The 24,640-nt window shown below is 51.1% G+C and overlaps 1 protein-coding gene across 1 annotated transcript in view; it reads left to right on the forward strand.

Moving 5' to 3' along the window:
* LOC140425201 (dynein axonemal heavy chain 11-like) overlaps nucleotides 1–24,640 on the forward strand; it is a 755,586-nt gene that overhangs the window by 517,449 nt on the left and 213,497 nt on the right. Inside the window, 4 exon segments of the mRNA XM_072509215.1 lie at nucleotides 6,334–6,567; nucleotides 7,721–7,867; nucleotides 11,106–11,219; nucleotides 17,681–17,824. Coding sequence (XP_072365316.1) covers nucleotides 6,334–6,567; nucleotides 7,721–7,867; nucleotides 11,106–11,219; nucleotides 17,681–17,824 — 639 coding nt within the window.

Genomic DNA, 24,640 nt, shown 5'->3' on the forward strand with positions numbered 1-24,640 from the left:
ACCTGCTGCCCAGCGTCCCACCACATGCACCTCCCCCACCATACCCCCAACCTCACCCCCAACCTCCAAAGCTTTTCCACTATTTGCCAGACACAAGTCAGGAGTACAGTGGAATATTCTCCACTTGCTTGGAAGAGTGGGGCTCGAATAACATTCAAGTAGCTCAGCAACACCACCCAGGACAAAGTGGTCCAATTGGTTGGCATCCTATCCGCTACCGCAGGGCAGCACGGTAGCACAAGTGGCAAGCACTGTGGCTTCACAGCACCAGGGTCCCAGGTTCGATTCCCCGCTGGGTCACTGTCTGCAGAGTCTGCGCGCTCTCCCCGTGTGCTCCAGTTTCATCCCACAGTCCAAAGACGTGCAGGTTATGTGGATTGGCCATGACAAATTGCCCTTAGTGTCCAAGAAAACGTAAGGAGGGGTTATAGGGTTCTGGGGATAGGGTGGAAGTGAGGGCTTAAGTGGGTTGGTGCAGACTCGATGGGCTGAATGGCCTCCTTCTGCCAGTATGTTCTATGTACCTTAAGTATTCACTACCTCCGCCACTGACACACAGTGCAATGTGTACCATCTACAACACTGCAGCAATTAACCAAAGCTCATTTAACAGCACCTTTCAAATCCTTGACCTCCACCACATTTAGGCTCAAGGGAACATCACAACCTGCACTTTCCCCACCAAGGCACGTACTATCCTGACTTGGAAATTGAGGCACAATCAATTGAACAAAGACTAAAGTTGGATACAACTGAGGCTTTATTGCTCTAAGATGTGTGGCCTCCCACAGCAGCTGGCGAAATGGCTGCTGAATGGAGGACACGCATACTTATACTCCACCTACTGGGCAGAGCCAGCAGGCAGCGACTATCAGCGAACCTGCAGTACAGGTCCTACCTTACACCACCTAATACAGGTGCAACTGTGGTTTATCACATTCATCCCCTGTTAAAATTGAGTCCGGCGGGGGTGGTGGAGAACTATATACAGCAATGAATTTATATTTACAGTATTTGATCAGAAAAAAAAATGTCTTTTGAAGTCTGGTGCCAGTTAGAGATTTAACCGGTCTCGTGCCTTGATGTTCCACTGGGAGCAACGTAGCGGTGGCGGCGATGTCGATGCTGGCCTGATGTTCGGTGACTCCGGGAGCGTGCCAAAATCCTCTTCATCCTCGGGCGTGGGCAAGGGAAGGACGGATGGTCCTGGTGGGGTTAATGCTGGGAGCGCCGGGGGAGCGGAGGGTGGCACCGGGCCAGAGAGGTGTGTGTGAGTGGAACCGGCTGGTGCCAGGTCCCTGAAGGAGACAGTATCTTGGTGGCCGTTGGGGTAAGCCACAAAGGCATACTGGGGGTTGGCATGGATCAATTGCACCCTTTCCACCAACAGGTCCACATTGTGGAGGCGGACGTGCCAACGGAGCAGGACTGGTCCTGGAGCTGCGAGCCAAGTCGGGAGCGACACCCCGGATGTGGACTTCCTGGGGAAGGCAAAAAGGCGTTCATGGGGTGTGTTGTTCGTAGCGGTGCACAGCAGTGACCGAATGGAGTGGAGTGCATCAGGGAGGACCTCCTGCCAGTGAGAGGCTGGGAGGTTCCTGGACCGTAGGGCCAGTTGGACGGCCCTCCATACTGTCCCGTTCTCCCTCTCCACCTGCCCGTTTCCCCGGGGGTTATAGCTGGTCGTCCTGCTGGAGGCGATACCCCTGCTGAGCAGGAACTGACGCAGCTCATCGCTCATGAATGAGGATCCCCTGTCACTGTGGATATAGGCGGGGAAATCGAACAGAGCGAAGATAGTGTTTAGGGCTTTGATGACGGTGGCAGACGTCATGTCGGAGCATGGGATGGCGAAGGGGAACCTGGAGTACTCATCGACCACACTGAGAATATACGTGTTTTGGCCGGTGGAGGAGAGGGGCCCTTTGAAATCCACGCTGAGGCGTTCAAAGGGGCGGGAGGCCTTCACCAGGCACGCATGGTCCGGCCGGTAGAAGTGCGGCTTGCACTCCGCACAGACCTGGCAGTCCCTGGTGATTGTCCGTACTTCCTTGACAGAATAGGGCAGATTGCGGGCCTTTATGAAATGGTACAACCGTGTGACTCCCGGGTGACAAAGACTGTCGTGCAGGGTCCGGAGTCGGTCTACTTGTGCGCTGGCACATGTACCTCGGGCTAGGGCGTCCGGGGCCTCGTTGAGTTTGCTGGGGCGATACAAAATCTCGTAATTATAGGTGGAGAGCTCGATCCTCCACCGCAAGATTTTATCGCTTTTGATCTTGTCCCGCTGTGTGTTATTGAACATGAAGGCTACTGACCGTTGGTCAGTGAGGAGAGTGAATCTCCTGCCGGCCAGGTAATGCCTCCAATGCCGCACAGCTTCAACAATAGCTTGCGCCTCTTTTTCGACGGATGAGTGCTGAATTTCAGAGGCTGAAGGGTGCAGGAAAAGAATGCCACGGGTCTGCCTAACTGATTGGGGGTGGCGGCTAGGGCAACATCCGACGTGTTGCTCTCTACTTGAAAGGGCAGTGTCTCGTCTACTGCGTGCATCCCGACCTTGGCGATATCGGCTCTGATACGGGCGAAGGCCTGCTGTGCCTCGGCCGTCAGGGGAAAATGGGTGGACTGAATGAGAGGACGTGCCTTGTCCGCATAGTTTGGGACCCACTGGGCATAGTACGAGAAGAACCCCAGGCAGCGTTTGAGGGCCTTGGGGCAGTGGGAGAGGGGAAGCTCCATAAGGGGGCGCATGCGGTCGGGATCGGGCCCCAGAACTCAGTTCTGGACCACATAGCCAAGTATGGCTAAGCGGGTCATGCTAAACACGCACTTCTCCTTGTTGTAGGTGAGGTTGAGGAGAGTGGCGGTGTGGAGAAATTTGGCAAGGTTGGCATCGTGGTCCTGCTGGTCATGGCCGCAGATGGTGACGTTGTCTAGGTACGGCAAAGTGGCCCGCAAACCGTACCGGTCGACCATTCGGTCCATCTCCCTTTGGAAGACCGAGTCCCCGTTAGTGACGCCGAAGGGAACCCTGAGGAAGTGATAGAGACGACTGTCCGCCTCGAAAGCAGTGTATGGACGGTCCGATTTACGAATGGGGAGCTGGTGGTAGGTGGATTTGAGGTCTACCATTGAGAAGACCTGGTACTGCGCAATCTGATTGACCATATCAGATATGCGTGGGAGGGGGTACACGTCGAACTCGTGTACCGATTGATGGTCTGACTGTAGTCCTCGACCATTCTGTGTTTCTCCCCAGTTTTAACTACTACCACTTGGGCTCTCCAGGGGCTGTTGCTGGCCTCGATGATGCCTTCCCGAAGCAGCCGCTGGACCTTGGACCTGATGAAGGTCCCGTCCTGGATGCTGTACCGTCTTCTCCTGGTGGGGACGGGTTCGCAATCCGGGGTTAGATTGGCGAAGAGGGAAGGCGGATCGACCTTTAGGGTCGCGAGGCCGCGCACAGTGCGGGGTGGTAGGGGCCCGCCAAATTTGAGGGTTAGGCTCTGGAGGTTACACTGGAAGTCCAGGCCGAGTAGCAGGGCAGCGCAGAGGTTAGGGAGGATGTAGAGGCGGAAGCCGCTGAATTCTACGCCCTGGACCGTAAGTGTGACCGTGCAGAACCCCCGATCGCGACCGAATGGGATCCGGAGGCCAGGGAAATTATTTGGTTGGTAGGGTGAACCGCGAGGGAGCAGCGCCTTACCGTATCCGGGTGTATGAAGCTTTCGGTGCTCCCTGAGTCCAGCAGCTAAGGGGGTCACGTGGCCGTTGATTTTCACACTGGTCGATGCGGTGGCCAGGTTGTGCGGACGAGACTGGTCGATCGTCACTGAGGCGAGTCGTGGTTGGTCCTTGCTGATGTCGGATGATGGGGAGCTTGGGGGGCCCAGGTCCTGGAATGCTGTCAGTGTCCATGTCCCGTGGGGGAGACAAGATGGCGGCGCCTGAAGATCCTGCGGGGGTCAAAATGGTGGCGCCCATGGGCCGCACGTTGCGGGGTTTGGACAAGGTGGTGGTGCCCATGGGCCGCACGTGGACTGAGGGGAAGAAGATGGCGGCGCCCACTGGCCGCGCATGGCCCCGGGAGGTGAAGATGGCGGCGCCCACTGGCCGCGCGTGGTCCGGGGAGATGAAGATGGCGGCGCCCACTGGCCGCGTGGTCCGGGGAGATGAAGATGGCGGCACACATTGTGTGTAGGCTAGGGGTGTGGGGGCGAAAGCGGCGACTGCACGTTCCTGGCACACCGCGGCAAAGTGCCCCTTTTTGCTGCAACCCTTGTAAAGGGCAGCGCGGGCCGGGCAGCGTTGGCGAGGGTGCTTCTGCTGGCCGCAGAAGTAACATCGGGGATCCATGGGGTGCACGGGCTGGCATGTGGCGCAGGCGTATTGGCTGGGTAAGGCCCCCACTGGGCCAGCCGTCTGTGGGGTCCACGAGGAGTAGGAGGGGTGGGCCGCGCGGCTGGTGGGGTAGGCTTGAATGTTACGTGAGGCAACCGTCATGGAGAGCGCTAGCTTCTTTGTTTCAGCTAGGTCAAGTGTGGCCTAGTCTAACAGTCTTTGGCGTATGAGGTCCGACCCAATCCCCGTTACGAACGCGTCCCGCATAAGAAGGTTGGAGTGTTCGGTGGCCGTAACGGCCTGACAGTCACAGTCCCGGACGAGTGGGATTAGGGCCCGCCAGAAGTCTTCTTATGGACTCACCAGGGAGTGGAGAGCGAGTGACGAGTACATGCCTGGCGAAGAGCGTGTTCGTTTTCTGTGCGTAGTTTTCTTTGAGAAGCGCCATGGCATTGGTGTAGATCGGGGCGTCCTGGATCAGCGGAAACATGTTGGAGCTCAGCCTTGAGTACAGGATCTGTATCTTCTGAGCCTCCGGAACAAGGGTGATCGCTGAGTTGATGTACGCCTCGAAGCAAGCTAGCCAGTGGTTCCGGATCCAGCTGCAGGCGATCTGGTTTGATTCGGAGGTCCATCTTTTAGAAAATCTTAGAGCAATAAATTGAGGCACGATCAATTGAACAAAGACTCGAGTTGGATACAACTGAGGCTTTATTGCTCTAAGATGTTTGGCCTCCCACAGCAGCTGGCGAAATGGCTGCTGAATGGAGGACACGCATATTTATACTCCGCCGACTGGGCGGAGCCAACAAGCAGGGACTACCGGCGAACCTGTAGTACAGGTCCTACCTTACAAACTGGAAGTTTAATTATTAAATAGGTAATTTTACAACAGATTCTCTGGCCAGCTTTCATCCTCTCTGCCAGGCAAGAATGCGGTGACGTGGCAATGAAAATTGCAATGCAATATTGACTGTCCCATTTATGTGACCACTGCCCTCTACAATTTTGCAGGGTGCTCATAAACAGGAGAGTGTTACCATCCTAAAAAGATGTGAACCTACTAAATATATGAAAGTCGGGGTTCTGTGACTTACCCTGATAGAATTTGGGCTACCACTGAGCAGACAGTGCTGTGTAAGCCTCACCTCATAGAATCACAGAATCCCTCCAGTGCTGAAAGAGGCCATTCGGCCCATTAAGCCTGTACTGACCCTCAGAAACAGCACCTTACCCAGGCCTACGCATCTTTCCTATCCCCATAGCCCCACCTACCCTTTTGGACACTAAGTGACAACTTAACATGACCAATCCACCTCACCTGCACATCTTTGGACTGTGGGAGGAAAGTGGAGCACCCGGAGGAAACTCACGCAGACATGTGAAGAATGTGCAAACTCCACACAGACAGTCACCTAAGGTCCGAATCGAACCCAGGTCCCTGGTGCTGTGAGACAGCAATGCTAACCACTGTGCCACTGTGCCGCCCTCATGGAATTAAACAGCCTAACCTGCTTTCCTGAAAGACTATTGGTGATCACCAATGGGTGACCCTTACCATGCCAGCTGGAGTGGGCAGGGAGAATGGGAAACTGATTTGCCCATTTCGGGGCTCTCCCACAATTCTCCCAACATAGCGGGACTTGCGGCGGGAGCAACCCAGCTGGATAATTGCCCCATAGAAATTATTCAGTTCTCAAAATATCCCTCAGATAACAAGATGGTGCAATACAAAGATATAGTAAAGACATACATTGCTTTAGATCACAATTTCTTCCTGACTCAATATTGCAATTTCAGAAGGTTTAAAAAGTTCAAATGTACCTCCTAGTCTTCTGTGAATATCTGTGTCAGTGCTTTCAGTGATAAGTGAAGTAATTGCTGATTAAATGTCCATTGTATAGTATTTAAATTACATTTTGCTGTGAACAACAAAAGATTTTATTTATAATTAGATTAAAATACCCTCTCTTCTTCACTATTTTGAAGCCAAATTTGCAAGATTCCATCAGTCTATTCATGGCTTACATTCACACCAGTGTAAATGAAATGAGTAAAAATTACCGCCAGAATGATAAGCGATACAATTACACAACTCCGAAGAGCTTCCTCGAGCAGATCACACTTTACAAAAACTTGCTGCAGAAAAAACAGAAGGAATTAACGCAGAAGATGGATCGCCTTCTTAATGGTATCCAGAAACTAAAGACGACAGCGTCACAGGTAAACGTGGATTTGAATGTTGCTGCATTATGTTAAATTTTATATCATTCACTCAGTAAAAGGATGAACCTGGTGTTAATTGTAACAAGGACAAGTATCTTATGGGATGCAGGGAGACTCAAAACATTGTACAGGATATCATTCGGCAAGTTATTGTTTTCTCAGCAGGCTTAGTACATGCTAGAGCAATTTGATTCAGAGACTTCATTTTAAAAAGGCCACACAAATTTAATAGTGGGACTAACACAAATAGGCTGAGTTGTTGAGCTTTACGCCGAAAACCTTGGATCCATCTCCCACATGGAACTTTGAATGGCAGATATCCGCACACAGCTCACCAGCAAATCAGAGAAAAGCTAATAATATAGTAATCTATTTAGAGTCTAACATTTTTGCCTGCCATGTATATGTTTTGGTGTCATGCGTTTATCTATAGTTTTGTTTTTGTACCAATTTTTTGATTGATTTAAACGGAATAGCTGTGAACCAGATTTGAGTAGGTAAAAGTCAAAAATAAGTAAAGAGACAGGAAAAGGGGCAGCACGGTAGCATTGTGGATAGCATAATTGCTTCACAGCTCCAGGTCCCAGGTTCGATTCCTGGCTTGGGCCACTGTCTGTGCGGAGTCTGCACGTCCTCCCCGTGTGTGTGTGGGTTTCCTCTGGGTACTCCGGTTTCCTCCCACAATCCAAAGATGTGCAAGTTAGGTGGATTGGCCATATTAAATTGTCCTTAGAGTCCAAAATTGCCCTTAGTGTTGGGTGTGGTTACTGAATTATGGGGATAGGGTGGAGGTGTGGGCTTCGATAGGGTGCTCTTTCCAAGAGCCGGTGCAGACTCGATGGCCCGAATGGCCTCCTTCTGCACTGTAAATTCTATGAATCTATGAAATCAACAAATTGGAAACTACTATGTACTCATGAAAACAAAGAATCCCAAACGACTCTCATACAGCATTTTATCATGTCTCAGAAACATCTGAAATGCTTTGCCACGCAGTGAATTACTTTTTGAAGCACAGAATTTCTGTTCTTTGCTCCCTGTGTATCTGAATGCTCTCATTACAATTTTGAATAAAACATTGCACTTTTAGAAAGCAAAGTGCATATGTATTGAGCAGATATTTACTTAACATGGTTATTCTATTGGCCAGGTGGAAGATCTGAAAAGCAAGCTTGCCTTTCAAGAGGTTGAATTGAAATTCCGAAATCAAGATGCTGAAGCTTTAATAACTAAAATAGGATTTCAGACAGAGAAAGTGAGCCATGAGAAGGCAATTGTCGATGCTGAGGAGCAAAGGGTCTGTATTTATTTTATTTTCCAGTTGTCTCCTCTCTTCTAACTTCACAAGCCCTGGAATTCTGACCATAGCTTTCTTAATTAATCAGTCAATTGTCCAATCTGAAAAATGTAATTGTTCTCTTCAATTGCGATCATTTTACAGAAATCCCCCGAAACGAACAGGTGCTTTTTATCCAAGCTCTACATTCAGTTTGCTTCTGCTTGTAAGACCTGATTTAAAGACCTTGGCTGAAATTTTCTGGCTGCCTTCGTCAGGTGGTAGAGTTTACTGCCTTGATTTCTTGTTTGTAACTTGATGGTAATGTCTGCTGGAGCACAAAATTGTGTTTTTCCTGCTGCTGTCACTGCCTATAATGAAATATTGGCAAAAGGACAGGGTAAGGTAATTACAATGAACATAACAAGTCCTTTTCCCTATTGTCACAGACTCACCAGTAAAAAGAAATAAGTAGATTGTGGTCATCATCATGTGTGCTCTCTCTGCCCTTAGGCAAGCCCTTGGCTCAGAGTAGTCTTCCATACTAGCAGGAATTTCAGCCACTTTTCCAGTTTATTTATTGCTGCCCCTTAGTTAATGATGGTCAATGGGATGGAAGTTTTTTTATTGGAGGGTAAATAGGCAGGTTCAGATGATCTACTGTAAATAAGGGTTCGAGGCGGAAAGGGGCAATTGAACAAAAGCATTGGTTAATAATCTGTTATTTTACAATTCTATCTGTAGGTTGATGTTCCCAATCTGTACCACCCACTAGTACTGGACATGTGTGGCATTGAATGATTACCATGCTAAAGTACATGAAAATAATATTCCAGTCTTATTGACAAGTAGGCCACCTGGTTACATGCATGGATGAGGCTACAATTAATTTCCAGCAGGGTCTTTGGATGCCTGTGTTTTATTTAGATAGGTGAGAGTGGAGCCAAAGCAAAGACCATGTCACTCACCTGGAAACCATGTCCTCTGTATCTCTTGCCTGGGAATAAAATCCAGGACTGCCAAAACAGCTGAAAGGGTCAGGGTGGTCGTTTTATATCTTTAATCGGGGCGCAATTGAGCTGGGTGCGATAGGTAAACTGTAGGAGAACCCCAAATCAGGCTCCAGGCTGGGTGTAAAACCTTGCGCCAGTCACCTGACTCGTGATCTGTATCACCTCCTCGAGCGTGATCCAGATAATGATATTTGAATGACTCATTTAAATGTCCTGACACCATATTTGCCTCGCACCCAGGGTCACAGCTGCCCCTGCAAGGCCTCAACTGGGTGCTTTAGCACTGGCTTTCACAATCATGGACCAGACGTTGTGGTACCTCGGGGGTCTCCCAGGCCATTAGAGCTCCCCGGTGGTTGAGGACAGTGCAAGGGTTGTCCATTGGCACTCCCCCTAGCACCTGGCATCTTGCTATTGCACCTGGGCACCCTAGCAGTATCACCCAAGTTCCAGGCTGGTAGTGCCAAGGCGGCAGTTTTGCACTGCCAAGGTTTGGTGCCTAGGGAGCCATGCCAATGAAAAAAGGGTTTTGATAGGGCAGCAGGTAGATTGGGGAGTTGAAGGGGGGCAGGGGTCTTAAAAGGGGGGGTGGTGTAGAGATCGGGGCAGCCTTTCAAAATGGTGCCCCGATTTGTGAGGTACCACTCCTGGCAAGCTCAGTTCCCCAGTACAGGAAAACCTTCTAAGTATGGCCTCGAAGGGGAGAAACTCCCCATGGATCAAAGAAACGGCTAAGTGCCATTGAATAAAGGTATCTATCTCGGCGCTGCAACAACAGAGAAATGCCCCATCAAATGCATCTGAAACCGGAATTTGACATTTTTCTGTGAATCGCACCCCAGGCTGCTTAATGCACTACTCAGGCCAGTGCTGCTCCTAGGGAACCCAGCCATAAATTTATATAGGGCAGGTTTCTCTGCCCTCTCAGCCATGTGTATATTGGGTGCAGAAGACTGCGCTCCATTTGCTGGTAGCGGGAGTCTTTGTTACCGCCGCTGTCAATGGTATTTCTCATTGAAGCTACTCCACGCTGCCCGGCAAACCCACGGGCGGGACCAGAGATTCCCACCACAAGTGAACAACCAAAGAATAGTCGTCAACTGAGATGTTATTGGCAGTTATCTGGCAAAGGAAGAGTTTTTTTGCTCTAGGGAAAAGCACAGGAAAGGCCAAATGAAGACTTTGGCAATGGGTACCACCTAGCACCCATTGAGGATTGCCTTCTGAAATCTGGGTTACGCTCCATAAGTTGACTCACACAACGCCTTCTTAATATTCTTTTTTTCTTAAAAGGGTAGCTGATAATCAAACACAAGGAAGTAGCGCCTCAAACCCAAAAGTGGCTGCTACAAATCATGAATCAACCAGCATAGAACCTTATGCTACAGATGAGGATGAAGGGGCCATAACAGTAGGCACCAGTGACAGCAGTAGTGACCTTAAACAATAAGTAGATAGTCAAATCTGCATATCAGTGAGATGCTTCACTGATATGCAGAATCATTTGAGGATATCTGAGGAAGTGCCAACGTAGCACAAAGATTCCGAGATGGGAGCCTGAGTAGTTCTGTAGGAGAGCTACGTGTCGTTGATCAGCTGAGTTGACTTTGTTGCTATAAGGGCATCACGATGAGAGGGGATTTGACAGTGGTCCCAGGTTATAGTTAGCTGAAGATCCGCACATTGGGCTAAATTGCTGGTTTGTAATACAGAACAGTGCCAGCAGCGGGGGTTCAATTCCCGTACCAGCCTCCCCGAACAGGCGCCGGAATGTGGTGACTAGGGGCTTTTCACAGCAACTTCATTGAAGCCTACTCGTGACAATAAGTGATTATTATTATTATGAACTGTCTGACAATTGGCACACTCAGTTATTGCTTTGTGAGGAAGGTGAGGCCTTTACAAACATTCTTGAGATTCACCATGAAGTAAACTGCTGCATTCTCACTCTACCCACATCCTGCCATTTACACGAGGGGAAGTGAGGTTAGAATATAGTGGCTAAAATTGTCCAGTTCCCTGCAGGTGTTGAGGAAAATCTGTTTCAAAACAGGAACCCAGACGAGGGCCGTAATACCCACCCTATCCTGTAATTTACCCTCATGGCAGCTCCAGGTACAAAATAAAATGTGGGATCTAATGGAGGAAAATCCAGCCCCAAGTCTCAGTAAGTTCTAAAATGCATTCAAAAAGAAGGAGGCAAGACTATGGAATTATCTTTAAATATATAATAATATTTTTTGTAGGTAGCAGCAATCCAGACTGAAGTAGCTTTGAAGCAGAAAGAATGTGAAGATAACCTTGTCAAAGCTGAACCGGCACTAGTGGCAGCTACTGCTGCTCTAAATACCCTGAATAAGGTATGGTTACATCGTCACGCTTCTGCAACATTGAAATGATGAATGGTAGGATACTTATTCAGCGAGTCGTGAAAATGGCCAGATCTGTGGCGTCTTTTCCTTTTCATGTGTGTCATTACCACAGTGCTGGGACTTGTGGTCCCGGGGCTTTGAGTGTCGGGGTCCATTAGCATTGCAATCAGGGTAGGTGGACCAAAATTTGGGAGGGGACCTTGTTCCAATGGGCCCCCACACTTTTATTTATTGTTGGAAAATTTAGTTAAAAGTGGATTCGGCCTGCGGCCTGTATCACCCAGAAGAGGAAGAGCAGCACCCCTCCTAAGTCACACATCATCCTGACTGGGACAAAACACTTAATAAAAACATGGAATTTACAGTGCAGAAGGGGGCCATTCGGCCCATCGAGTCTGCACCAGCCTACCTAAGCCCATACCTCCACCCAATCCCCATAACCCCACCTAACCTTTTTTGGACACTAAGGGCAATTTTGTTTTTATTGAGGTATTTTTGGTATTACAACAACAACAAAATAAACAATGTGCATGAATCTATAAACATAGTTCAAAAGACATCTCCCTCCCTTACTGGTCCCACCATTATTAACCCCCTACTCTAAACTAAACTAACCCAGCCCCCCTCCCCGCCTTCTGCTGACGATTAATTTTCCGCAAAGAAATCGACGAACGGTTGCAACCTCTGGGCAAACCCTAACATTGACCCTCTCAAGGCGAACTTGATTTTCTCCAAACAGAGAAAGCTAGCCATGTCAGATAGCCAGGCCTCTGACTTCGGGGGCTTTGAGTCTCTCCAAGCTAATAGTATCCGTCTCCGGGCTACCAGGGAAGCAAAGGCCAGAACGTCTGCCTCTTTCTCCTCCTGGATTCCCGGTTCTTCTGCGAAAATCGCCACCTCTGGACTCGCTGCCACCCTTGTTTTTAACATGACATCCGCAAACCCCTGCCAAAATCCCCTAAGTTTCGAGCATGCCCAGAGCACATGAACATGGTTCACTGGCCCTCCTGCACACTTTGCACACTTATCTTCCACCCCAAAGAATCTGCTCATCCAGGCCACTGTCAAGTGAGCCCGGTTAACGACCTTGAATTGTATCAGGCTGAGCCTGGCGCATGTTGTAGACGTGTTGACTCTACTCAACGCGTCAGCCCATAGACCATCCTCTAACTCTCCTCCCAGCTCCACCTCCCACTTGCGCTTCAGCTCCTCGGTCTGCATCTCCTCTGACCCCATAAGTTCCTTATAAATGTCCGAGATGCTCCCTTCTCCTACACACCCTGTGGAAACTACCCTGTCCTGAATCGCCCTTAGCGGTAGGAGCAGGAAGGTTGACACTTGTTTACGTAGGAAGTCCCGCACCTGCAGGTACCTGAATTTGTTTACCCTCGCCAACCCAAACTTCTCCTCCAGCGCCTTCATACTCCGAAAGCTCCACTCTATAAACATATCCCCCATCCTCTCAATCCCTGCTCGCCGCCATATCCGGAATCTCCCATCCATACTTCTCGGGGCAAACCGGTGATTATTACAGATTGGGGACCAGACCGATGCTCCATCTGATCCCACATGTCTCCTCCATTTCCCCCAGACTCTCAGGGCCGCCACCACCACGGGGCTGGTGGAGTACCGTGCCGGTGGGAATGGCAGAGGCGCAGTTACCAACGCCCCCAGACTGGTGCCCTTACATGAAGCCGCCTCCATGCCGACCCTCTCCCCACCACCCACTTCCTGATCATGGCTATATTAGCCGCCCAGTAATAGTTACTAAAATTTGGCAGCGCCAGCCCGCCGTCTCCCCGACTCCGCTCAAACATTACCTTTCTTACTCGCGGGGTCTTTCCCGCCCAAACAAAGCCAGTGATCACTTTGTTGACCCGTTTAAAAAAGGACCGCGGAATAAAAATGGTGAGACGCTGAAATACAAACAGAAATCTCGGGAGGACCGTCATCTTCACCGTCTGCACCCTCCCAGCTAATGACAACGGAAGCGCGTCCCATCTCCGAAAATTGTCCTTCATTTGGTCTACTAGTTGGGCCAGATTTCATTTATGCAGCCGGTCCCATTCCCACGCCACTTGGATGCCTAGGTATTTAGCTTATACCCCGAAAACCGGGCCCCCCCCGGACCAGCACCTTCCAGCCCCTTGAAGCTCTCAGAGCAATTGCCAGCGGCTCTATAGCTAGCGCGAACAACAGTGGGGAGAGGGGGCATCGCTGTCTCGTCCCCCAGTACAGTCTAAAGTAGTCCGATGTTGTCCTATTCGGCCGTGCGCTTGCCACAGGAGCCTGATACAGTAACCTGACCCAGTCAATAAAGCTCCACCCAAATCCGAATCGTCCCAGTGCTTCTCTGCATCCATTGCGACCACTACCTCCACCTCTCTACCTTCCGGGGGCATCATGATCATGTTTAATAGCCTTCTTATATTGGCCACCAACTGCCTACCCTTAACAAACCACGTCTGGTCCTCCCAATAACATCCGGACCACAATCCTCAATCCTAGAGGACAAACCTTTGGCCAGCAGGTAAGCGTCCACATTCAACAGGGATATCGGCCTGTAGGACCCACAAAGCTCCGGGTTCTTGTCCCGCTTCAGGATCAGCGAAATCCTGGCCTGTGACATCGTCGGGGGCAGCACACCTCTCTCCCTTGCCTCATTGAACATCCTCATCAACAACGGTCCCAATATCCCAGAGAACTCTTTATAGAGCTCCACTGGGTACCCATCCTGCCCCGGGGCTTTACCCGACTGCATGGCCTTCAGATCCTCCACTATCTCTTCCAACCCGATCAGGGCCCCCGGCCCTTCTACCAGCTCCCCGTCCACCTTTGGGAAATTCAGCCCCCCCCAAGAAGTGCCTCATCCCCTCCGGCCCCGTTGGGGATTCCAACCCATACAGCCTACTGTAAAAATCCCTAAGCGCCTTATTCACCCCTGCTGAATCTCCAACCAAGTTCCCATCTCCGTCATTTACTTTCCCCATCTTTCCCCATCTCCCTGCTGCCTCCCTCTTTCTAAGCTGCTGTGCAAGCATTCTGCTGGCCTTCTCTCCATACACATAGATCGCCCCCCCCCCCGCCTTTCTCAGCTGCTCCACTGCCCTCCCTATTGTTAACAAGCCGAACTCCGCCTGTAGCCTTTGCCGTTCACTTAAAAGCACTGCGTCTGGGGTCACCGCATATCTCCTATCGATCTGTAGTATCTCCTTTACCAGTCGGTCCATCCCTGTCCTGTCCGCCTTCTCCCTATGGGCCCGTATCGAGATCAGCTCCCCTCTAACCACCGCCTTCCGTGCTTCCCAGACCACCGCTGCTGAAATTTCCCCCGTGTCGTTGACCTGCAGGTAGTTCTGAATACATTTCCTCAGCCGCTCGCACACCCCTTCGTCAGCTAAAAGTCCCACATATAACCACCAGTGCGGGTGCTGGTTACTGTCTTTACTAACCTGCAGGTCAACCCAGTGCGGAACCTGGGCCGGGATTCTCCCCTACCAGGCGGGGCGGGGGAATCCGGCGTAATGGGGTGGCGGGAACCAGTCCAGCGTCGGGCCGCGGAATTCTCCGCACCTTTAGGGGCCAAGCCCTCAGCGGAGCCCGCTGACTGGCGCGGCCCGATTCCCGCCCACGCCGATTCTCTGGTGGCAGCCCCGTCAGTAAAGCCCTGCTCAGAATAAAGAAATCAATCCGGGATTAAACTTTATGCATGTGTGAGCAGAAGGAGAACTCCTTCACTCTCAGCTGTCCAAACCTCCATGGATCCAACCTCTCTCCCCCTCCTCTCTCTCCCCCTCCTCTCTCTCTCTCTCTCTCCCCCCCCCCCCCCCCCCCCCCCCCCCCCGCCATCTGCTCCATTAACCCTTTTAGTTCCTTTGCCATTGCTGGCACCCTGTCCGTTTTTGAGCTTGACCGGTCCAAGCCAGGGTCAATAACTGTGTTGAAGTCCCCTCCCATGACCACCCTGTGCGAGTCCAGGTCCGGTATCTTCCCCAGCATCCTCTTTATAAACTCCACACCATCCCAATTTGGCGCATACACATTTACTAATACCACCTGCACCCCCTCCAGTTTCCCACTGACCATAATGTACCGACCTCCCACATCCGAAACTGTTCTACCTGCCTCAAACACAACCCGCTTATTGATCAGGATCGCGACCCCTCTAGTCTTTGAATCCAGTCCCGAGTGAAAGACCTGACTGACCCAGCCTTTCCTCAATCTAATCTGGTCAGTTACTCTAAGGTGCGTCTCCTGCAACATTACCACGTCCGCCTTCAATCCCTTCAGATGCGCGAACACGCGTGCCCTCTTGTCAGGCTCATTTAACCTGCGAACATTCCAGGTGATCAGCCTAGTTGGGGGGCTCATTGCCCCCTCCCTTCACCGATCAGCCATCCCCTTTTTTGGGCCAGCCTCCAGACCGTTCTCCGCGCTTCCACCGGCCCGCCCCCAGGCAGCCTCCGCCCCCAACCTCCTTTCTGACCCTTAGTACAGGTCCCTCCCTCGTCAGCAGAACATTTTTATCCCCTCCCCCCCCCCCCCCTCCAGTAACAACACAATGTAACTCAACCTCTTTAATAAACCTAACGTATGCACACCCCCCACTACGCTTCTGTGAGCTAGCTTGGTGGTCCCCATCCCTGGCGCCGAAAAGTCTCCCACCTATTGTTCCGTCCCCCCGCTCATACATACATACTCCAATAATAAACAATCCCAACACAATTGCCCGACAGAAAAAACAGGAAGAAAACAAAAGACGCTAACAAACATCAAGTAAGAGACCCAAAATCTAAAAAAGCACACCTCCATCCCCCAACAGTGCAAATGTAAACCTTAACTCACTCAGCTCTGCCACTGGTCCCAAATCAAAACAAAAGGCATTACAGACAGCTTCCACAAAATGAGAAACTTTTTTAAAAAAAACATGAATGTTGCAGCAAAGTTCAAAAGTTCTGAGTCCACCACCAGTCCTTTCCTTTTCGCGAAGTCCAGCGCATCGTCAGGCAACTCGAAATAAAAGTGCTGTTCCTCGTACGTGACCCAGAGACGGGCCAGATACAACAGTCCAAACTTCACCATTTATTTAAAAAGGATCGACCTGATCTGGTTGAAGCCCACTCTTCTCCTGGCCACCTCCGCACTCAGATATTGGTAGATCCGCAGGATACTGTTGTCCCATTTACAGCTCCGTGTCTGCTTGGCCCACTGTAGAATGCGCTCGTTATCCAAGTACCTGTGGAATATCACCACCATTGCCCTCAGGGGGTTTCTCATTCGCGGCTTCCTCGCGAGTGCTCTGTGAGCTCTGTCCACCTCCAAGGGTCGGGAGAATACCCCATCCCCCAGCACCTTCTCAAACATGTCCGCGATGTATGCCCCAGCGTCTGCTCCTTCGGACCCCTCCGGGAGCCCAACGATTCTCAAGTTCTGCTGGCGGGACCTATTCTCTAGGTCCTTCACCTTCTCCAGGAGCTGCTTCTCCTGGTCTCTCAGCATCCCCACCTCCAACTCCACTGCAGTTTGATGTTGCTCCTGCTCAGCCAGCACCTTCTCTACCTTCTGGGTCGCCCGATCTTGGGCATCCAATCTAAGCTCCAGCCGCTCAATTGACTCTTTTATCGGGTCCAAGCAGTCCCATTTCTGCTTAGCGAAGCCTTCCTAATAACTTGCATCAGCTGCTCCGTTGACCGCTAGGCCGACAAATCAGGTCCTCCGCCATGCTGTCTCCTGCTGCAACTTTAGCCCAAGCCTTCTCTGACTTTCTGTTTCTGCCTTTATGAGCACTTCTAGTCCTCCTCTCCATGCACCGATGTGGGAATTCAGTACACAATTGCCTCTGTCATCAATTTTTCAATTCAAGATCCGGTAGAAAATCGGGGCAACAGGTCCAAAAGTCCGACTCGATCGGGAACCACCAAATGTGCGACTTACTCCTTCACAGCCGCCATCGGAAGTCCTAAGGGCAATTTAGCATAGCAAATCCACCTAACCTGCACATCCGGAGCACCCGGAGGAAACCCACACAGACACGGAGAGAACTTGCAAACTCCGCACAGACAGTGACTCAAGCCAGGAATCGAACCTGGGACCCTGGAGCTGTGAAGCAACTGTGCTACCGTGCTGCCCTCCACTTGTGCCTCCACCACTGTGGGGTCAGAATCATGGAAACCCCAATCTAATTCCCTATCACCAGCGTTGATGCTCATCACTGAACAGCACCAGTTCAAGAACAGGGTCCACCACCATTTTGCCAGGGCAATTAGAGATGAGCAAAAAATGTGGCCTTTCCAACTTTACTCACAAATTAACAAAAAAATTAATACTGACATTTATTATTAAAAATATAGATATGTAAATACAGTCATTTATACTGTAACAGTAATGTTGAGCTCATGTGGACATACATTTGTTGTAAAGTATAAAATTTTCTGCTATTTCTATTCCAGATGAATTTGACAGAGTTGAAAACCTTCCCCAATCCTCCTGTGGCAGTCACAAACGTTACTGCAGCAGTTATGGTGCTGTTGGCTCCCAAAGGCAAAGTACCTAAAGACAGAAGTTGGAAAGCTTCCAAGGTGTTCATGGGAAAGGTAAAATCATTTTACTACTTAAAAATTGTTCCTCGGCAGCCGTAATTTAGTTACAAAAGGCTTGATGAGGCCGAGACAGTAAATATCAGAGTAAAATAGAAATAAATCAAAGGGAGGAACTTGATGTATTTGATGTAAGTTAAGATATTTGAAGGAGAAAATAATGAGAGGCAAGATTTTTTTTAAACTCCAGAATCTGGTGGTTTCCACATCAGGGTATTAAAAAAAGCAGTTGTGGAAATTGTAAATATATCAGTCATAATCTTTCCAAACTGTGTTGATTCAGGAATTGTGCTCTTGGATTATGAAAATGTCAATGCCATGCCATTATTTGGGAGAGACAAAACCAGGAAATTATTGACCTATTAGTCCAACATCAGTTATGGAGAATTTACTAATTTATTACTAGAGATAGTGACTGAGCATCTGGAGAAAGCTAAACTGATCAGAGAAACCTTTGTAAGGATTTGTATCGAGTAAATCATACTTGACTAATCTAGTTGCATGTTTTGAGATCATTAGATAGGCCTGTAGCAGTAGATTGGACTTCCGGTGGCGGCTATGAAGGAGTAAGTCGCACATTTGATGGCTCCCGCTCGGGTCTGATATTTTGACCCTTTTCCCCGAATTCTTACCGGACTTGATTTGAAAAATCTATGACAGAGACAATTGGGTACTGGATTCCCACATCGGTGCATGGAGGGGAGGACTAGAAGTGCTCGCATAAGCAGAAACAGACGGACAGAGAAGGCTTGGCTGAAGCTGCAGGGGGAGAAAGCATGGCGGATGACCGGACCTCTGGCTTGTCGACCCAGCGGTCAATAGAGTAGCTGATGCAATTTATCCAGGAAGGCTTCGCCAAGCAGAAGCGGGACTGCTTGGACCCGATTAAAGAGTCAATTGCGCGGCTGGAGCTTAGATTGGATGCCCAAGATCGGGCAATCCAGACGGTAGCGAAGGCGCTGGCTGACCAGGAGGAACATCAAACTGCGGTGGAGCTGGAGGTGGGGATGCTGAGAGGAAGTCGCGAATGGGAGACCCCCCCAAGGGCAATGGTGGTGAGATTCCACAGGTATTTGGATAAGGAGTGTATTTTACAATAGGCCAGGCAGACACGGAGCTACAAATGGGAGAACAGTATCCTGCGGATCTATCAGGACCTGAGTGCGGAGGTGGCCAGGAGAAGAGCGGGGTTTAACCAGATGAGGTAAACCCTTTTTAAGAAAAAGGTGAAGTTCGGACTGTTGTATCCGGCCCATCTCTGGGACACGTACGAGGAGCAACATTTTTATTTCGAGTCACCTGAGGAAGCGCTCAACTTCGCAAAAAGGAAAGGGCTGGTGGCGGACTGAGAACTTTTGAACTTTGCTGCAACGTTCATGTTTTTTTTAAAAAGTTTCTCGCTTTTCGTTTTGTGGGCGCGATTTGTAATGCCTTCTGTATTGATTTGGGGCCAGTTGCAGAGCTGAGTGAGTTAAAGTTTACATTTGCACTGTTGGGGGATGGAGGTGTGTTTGTTCAGATGCTGGATCTCTTGCTTGATCTTTTCTTTGTTTAGCGTTTTTTTTTCCTATCATGTAATTGTGTTGGGGTTGTTAGTCATCTGAATATGTGTGTATGAGCAGGGGGGAATGTGGGGAGGTGGGGAGGGAACAATAAGTAGGAGAATGTCTGGCGCCAGGGGTGCGGGCCACCAAGCTAGCTGGGCGGACTAGCTCACGGAAGCGTAGTGGGGGGTGAGCAGATGTTCGGCTTATCAAAGCGATCGATTTACAATGTGCTGTTACTGGGAGGAGAAGGGAAAATGTTTTGCTGACGAGGGAGGGATTGTTGCTGAGAGACAGAGAGGAGGACGGGGCGGGCCGGTGGTGGAGCGGGGCGCGGGCTGGAGACTGGCCTAAGAAAGGTGATGGCTGATCGGCTAGGTGGGGGCAATGAGCCCCTCAACTAGACTGATCACGAGGGCCAAATGGGCCGGTCAAGAGTTTGCGCATTTGAGAGGACTGGTAAAGGAGATACAACAGGTCGACAGGAGGTATTCGGAGACCCCAGAGGCAGGACTATTAAGGGAACGGCGGAGTATACAGGCGGATTTCGGTTTGTTAACCACAGGTGGTGGAGCAGCTGAGAAAGACGAGGGGGGGATTTATGAGCATGGAGAGAAGGCCAACAGAATGCTTGTACAGCAGCTTAGAAAGAGGGAGGCAGCCACAGAGATGGAGACTTAGCAGGGGTGAATAACGCATTTAAGGAGTTTTACAGTAGGCTGTATGTGTCTGAACCCCCAACGGGGCCGGAGGGGATGAGACACTTCCTAGGGGGGCTGAATTTCCCTAAGCTGGACGGGGAGCTGGTAGAAGGGTTGGGGGCCCTGATCACGATGGAAGAGATAGTGGAGGGTCTGAAGGCCATGCAGTCGGGTAAAGCCCCGGGGCCGGATGGGTACCCAGTGGAGTTCTATAAAACGTTCTCTGGGATATTGGGGCCATTGTTGATGAGGACATTCAATGAGGCAAGGGAGAGAGGGGTGCTTCCCTCGACGATGTCACAGGCCACAATTTCGCTGATCCTGAAGCGGGACAAGAACCCGGAGCTCTGTGGGTCTGACAGACCAATATCCCTATTGAATGTGGACGCCAAAATGCTGGTAAAAATTTTGTTCTCTGCAATTGAGGATTGTGTTCCGGACGTTATTGGGGAGGATCAGACGGGGTTTGTTAAGGGAAGGCAGTTGGTGGCCAATGTAAGAAGGCTATTGAACGTGATCATGATGCCCCCGGCAGGTAGGGAGGTGGAGGTAGTGGCCGCAATGGACGCAGAGATGGCCTTTGATCGAGTAGAATGGGAATATCTGTGGGAGGTACTGGGAAGGTTCGGATTTGGGCGGGGCTTTATTGACTGGGTCAGGTTGCTGTATCAGGCTCCTGTGGCGAGCGTTCGGACAACATCGGACTATTTTAGGCTGCATCGGGACGAGAGAGGTATGCCCCCTCTCCCAACTGCTGTTCGCGTTAGCCATAGAGCCGCTGGCAATTGCAGTGAGAGCCTCAAGGGGCTGGAGGGTACTGGTCCGGGGGGGTTGGAGCACAGAGTCTCGCTTTACGCAGACGAGCTGCTCCTGTATCGGACCCAGCAGAGGGGATGTAAGAAATCATGAGGATTCTAGGGGAATTTGGCCGGTTTTCGGGGTATAAACTAAATATGGGGAAAAGTGAGATGTTTGCGGGCCAGGCGAATGGACAGGAGAGGCGGCTGGGGGAGCTGCCGTTTAGGGTGGTAGGGGGAAGCATTTGGTACCTAGGCATCCAGGTGGCACGGGAATGGGACCGGCTGCACAAACTAAACCTGACCCGACTAGTAGACCAAACGAAGGACGCTTTTCGGAGGTGGGACGCGCTCCCGTTGTCACTAGCTGGGAGGGTGCAGACGGTGAAGATGACGGTCCTCCCGAGATTCCAGTTTGTGTTCCAGTGTCTCCCCATCTTTATTCCGCGGTCCTTTTTTAAACGGGTCAACAAAGTGATCACGGGCTTTGTATGGGTGGGCAAGACCCCGCGAGTAAAGAGGGGGATGCTTGAGCGGAGCCGGGGAGAGGGCGGGCTGGCACTGCCAAACTTCAGTAACTACTATTGGGCGGCGAATATAGCCAGGATCAGGATGTGGGTGGTGGGGGAGGGTCGGCATGGGTGCGTATGGAGGCGGCTTCATGTAAGGGCACCAGCTTAGGGCGTTGATAACGGCGCCTCTGCCGTTCCCGCCGGCGCGGTACTCCACCAGCCCCGTGGTGGTGTTGGCCCTGAGAGCCTGGGGGAAATGGAGGAGGCATGTGGGAGCAGAGGGAGCATCAGTTTGGTCCCCAATCTGTAATAATCACTGGTTTGCCCTGGGAGGTATGGATGGGGGTTTTGGATATGGCAGAGAGCAGGGATTGAGAGGATGGGGGATATGTTTATAGAGGGGAGCTTTCCTAGCTTGAGGGAGCTGGAGGAGAAATTTGGATTGGCGAGGGGAAACAAATTCAGGTACCTGCAGGTGCAGGATTTCCTACGTAAACAGGTGTCAACCTTCCCGCTCCTAGCGCTAAGGGGGATTCAGGACCGTGTAGTTTCCTGAGGGTGGGTAGGAGAAGGAAGCGTCTCTGACATTTACAAGGAACTTATGGGGTCAGAGGAGTCGCAGACCGAGGGGCTGAAGCGCAAGTGGGAAGAGGAGTTGGGAGGAGAGATAGAGGATGGTCTATGGGCTGACGCGTTGAGTAGAGTTAACGCGTCCACAACATGTGCCAGGCTCAGCCTAATACAATTCAAGGTCGTTCACCGGGCTCACATGACAGTGGCCTGGATGAGCAGATTCTTTGGGGTAGAAGATAGGTGCGCAAGGTGTGCGGGAGGGCCAGCGAACCATGTTCATGTGCTCTGGGCATGCTCTAAACTTAGGGGACTTTGGGAGGGGTTTGCAGATGTCATGTCCAAGGTGTTAAAAACAAGGGTGGCAGCGAGTCCAGAAGTGGCGATTTTCGGGGTGTCGGAAGATCTGGGAATCCAGGAGGAGAAAAAGGCAGACGTTCTGGCCTTTGCTTCCCTGGTAGCCCGAAGATGGATACTTTAGCTTGGAGGGACTCAAAGCCCCGAAGTCGGAGACCTGGCTATCAGACATGGCTTGCTTTCTTTGTTTGGAGAAAATCAAGTTCGCTTTGAGAGGGTCACTGTTCGGGTTCGCCCGGAGGTGGCAACCGTTTGTCGACTTCTTTGCAGAAAATTAATCGTCAGCAGAAGCGGGGGTGGGTAGTTTAGTTTGGAGTAGGGGGTTAATAAAGGTGGGACCTGTAAGGGAGGGAGACGGCTTTTGCACTATGTTTATAGATTCATGTAGATTGTTTATTTTGTTGTCGCTGGGAAACCAAAAAATACCTCAATAAAATGTTTATTAAAAAAAAAAACATGGTAGATGGGAGTGTCTATGGATATTTTTTGTATAGACTTCCAGAAGATATTCCACAAATTTCCACACAAGACTGTTAGGGAAAGATTGAACCTCGTGGAATTGGAGGCAACTGTTTAACCTGAAGGAAGAGAACTAGTTTGAAGGTAGGAAATAAAAAGTAAGGACAATGGAAATACACTTTTCCATTTGGCAGAATGTGACTAATGGTGTTCCCCAGTGATTCATACTGGGCCTTAGCTTGTCAGTATGTGTAGAAATCACTTAGATGACTAATTAGTGAACTCCAAGTTTGCTAATAGCAGTAAGTTAGGTAGCACAGTAAACAATGTACATTGGAGCAGAAAGTTTCAAAGGGACAATTTTGTGAGTAGGCAAAAAAGTGGCAGACGCAGTTTAACGTGGGAGTACAAGGGCCGGGATTCTCCAATCCCGTGGCCACGTTCTGACGCCGGCGTGAAAAGCGGCGCCAGCCACTCCCGCATCAACGGTCCCCGATAATAAGGAATGCTCCCGTTCCTAGGGGGCTAGGTCGGCGCTGGAGTGGTCCCCGCAGCTCCAGCCGGCGCAGAATGGCTGCCGCGAGTTCACGCATGTGCGGAACAGCCGGCGTGATTCCGCGAATGAGTGTGGGTTCCCGTCTCTGCGCCGGCCCCCGGGCAATATGACGACGCCCTACAGGGGCCCGGCACGGAGGAACATAGGCCCCCACGGAACTAGCCCACCCGCCGCTTGGTAGGCCCCGATCGCGGGCAGGCCACCGTGGAGGCACCCCCCCAGGGTCAGATCTCTCCCCCCCCCCCCCCCTTCCAGGACGGCCCCTCCAGGTCCCGCCGTGTGGGACCTGAGTAACCCATGCCGGCGGGACTCGGCTGAACTCGGCAGCCAGTTGGACCGTCGGGGCCCAGAGAATCGCCGGGGGGGGGGGCCACTTTCAACGGCCCCTGACCAGTGCGACGGCGATCCCGCAGGCGCCCGTGAATCGGCGCCGGAGAATCGGTAAGCCGGCGGCGGGGCCCGATTCTCAGGACATCTGAGGTCACGGCAGCCGACAACATTAATTTTGACCTGGACCAAGCCGAACAAGAGGCCCAGGCAACAGGATTCTCCGCTATTACCGAGATGCCCCAGATCCAGGGGTAATAGATGTAGCCTTACGCGCACCAGGTGGCCTGGGAGTGCCCTTCATCAACAGGAAGGGTTTCCACTCTCTGAACGTCCAGCTCGTGTGCGACCACCAACTCAAGATCATACACGTGTGTGCACGCTTCTCCAGGGAGTGTGCACAACAGCTACATCCTGGGGCAGTCAGAGATCCCGGCATCTTCTAGGACTACCCCAGGATGACCGGTTGTCTCATTTGGGGATAAGGGGTACCCACTGAGATATGGCTAATGACGCTAATACGGAGGCCGGAAACCCGATATAACAAGGCCCATGTGGCCACCGGGGCTGTCATTGAGTGGTGCATCAGACTGCTTAAAATGCGATTCCAATGCCTCAACTGCTCTTGTGGTGCACTGAAGTACACCTCCTAGGGGGATGCCCGCTTTGTGGTGGGTGGTCTGCTGTGATCTCCACAACCTGGCACAGCAGCGGGGCAATGTGCTGGAGGTGGAGGAGGAGGAACATGCAGCCTCTACACAGTCTCTACAGAAGAGGAGGACGATGAGGAGCCGGGGCTGGAGGACGAGTCCGGGGTGGAGCCAGGGACCAGCTGGAGAATGGAGGACAGGCGGCTGCGAGGGTTCGGCATGCCCCGAGGACCAGGGAGACCTTCATTCTCGCCCACTTCTCATGGGACATGTCTTCATCCATTATCTCTCTCCCTTTTCCCATTCCACCCACCGTCGTCCCCACCAGTGCATCCCCCAC

This window comes from Scyliorhinus torazame, chromosome 6 (assembly GCF_047496885.1).
Source record: "Scyliorhinus torazame isolate Kashiwa2021f chromosome 6, sScyTor2.1, whole genome shotgun sequence".
NCBI lineage: Eukaryota > Metazoa > Chordata > Chondrichthyes > Carcharhiniformes > Scyliorhinidae > Scyliorhinus > Scyliorhinus torazame.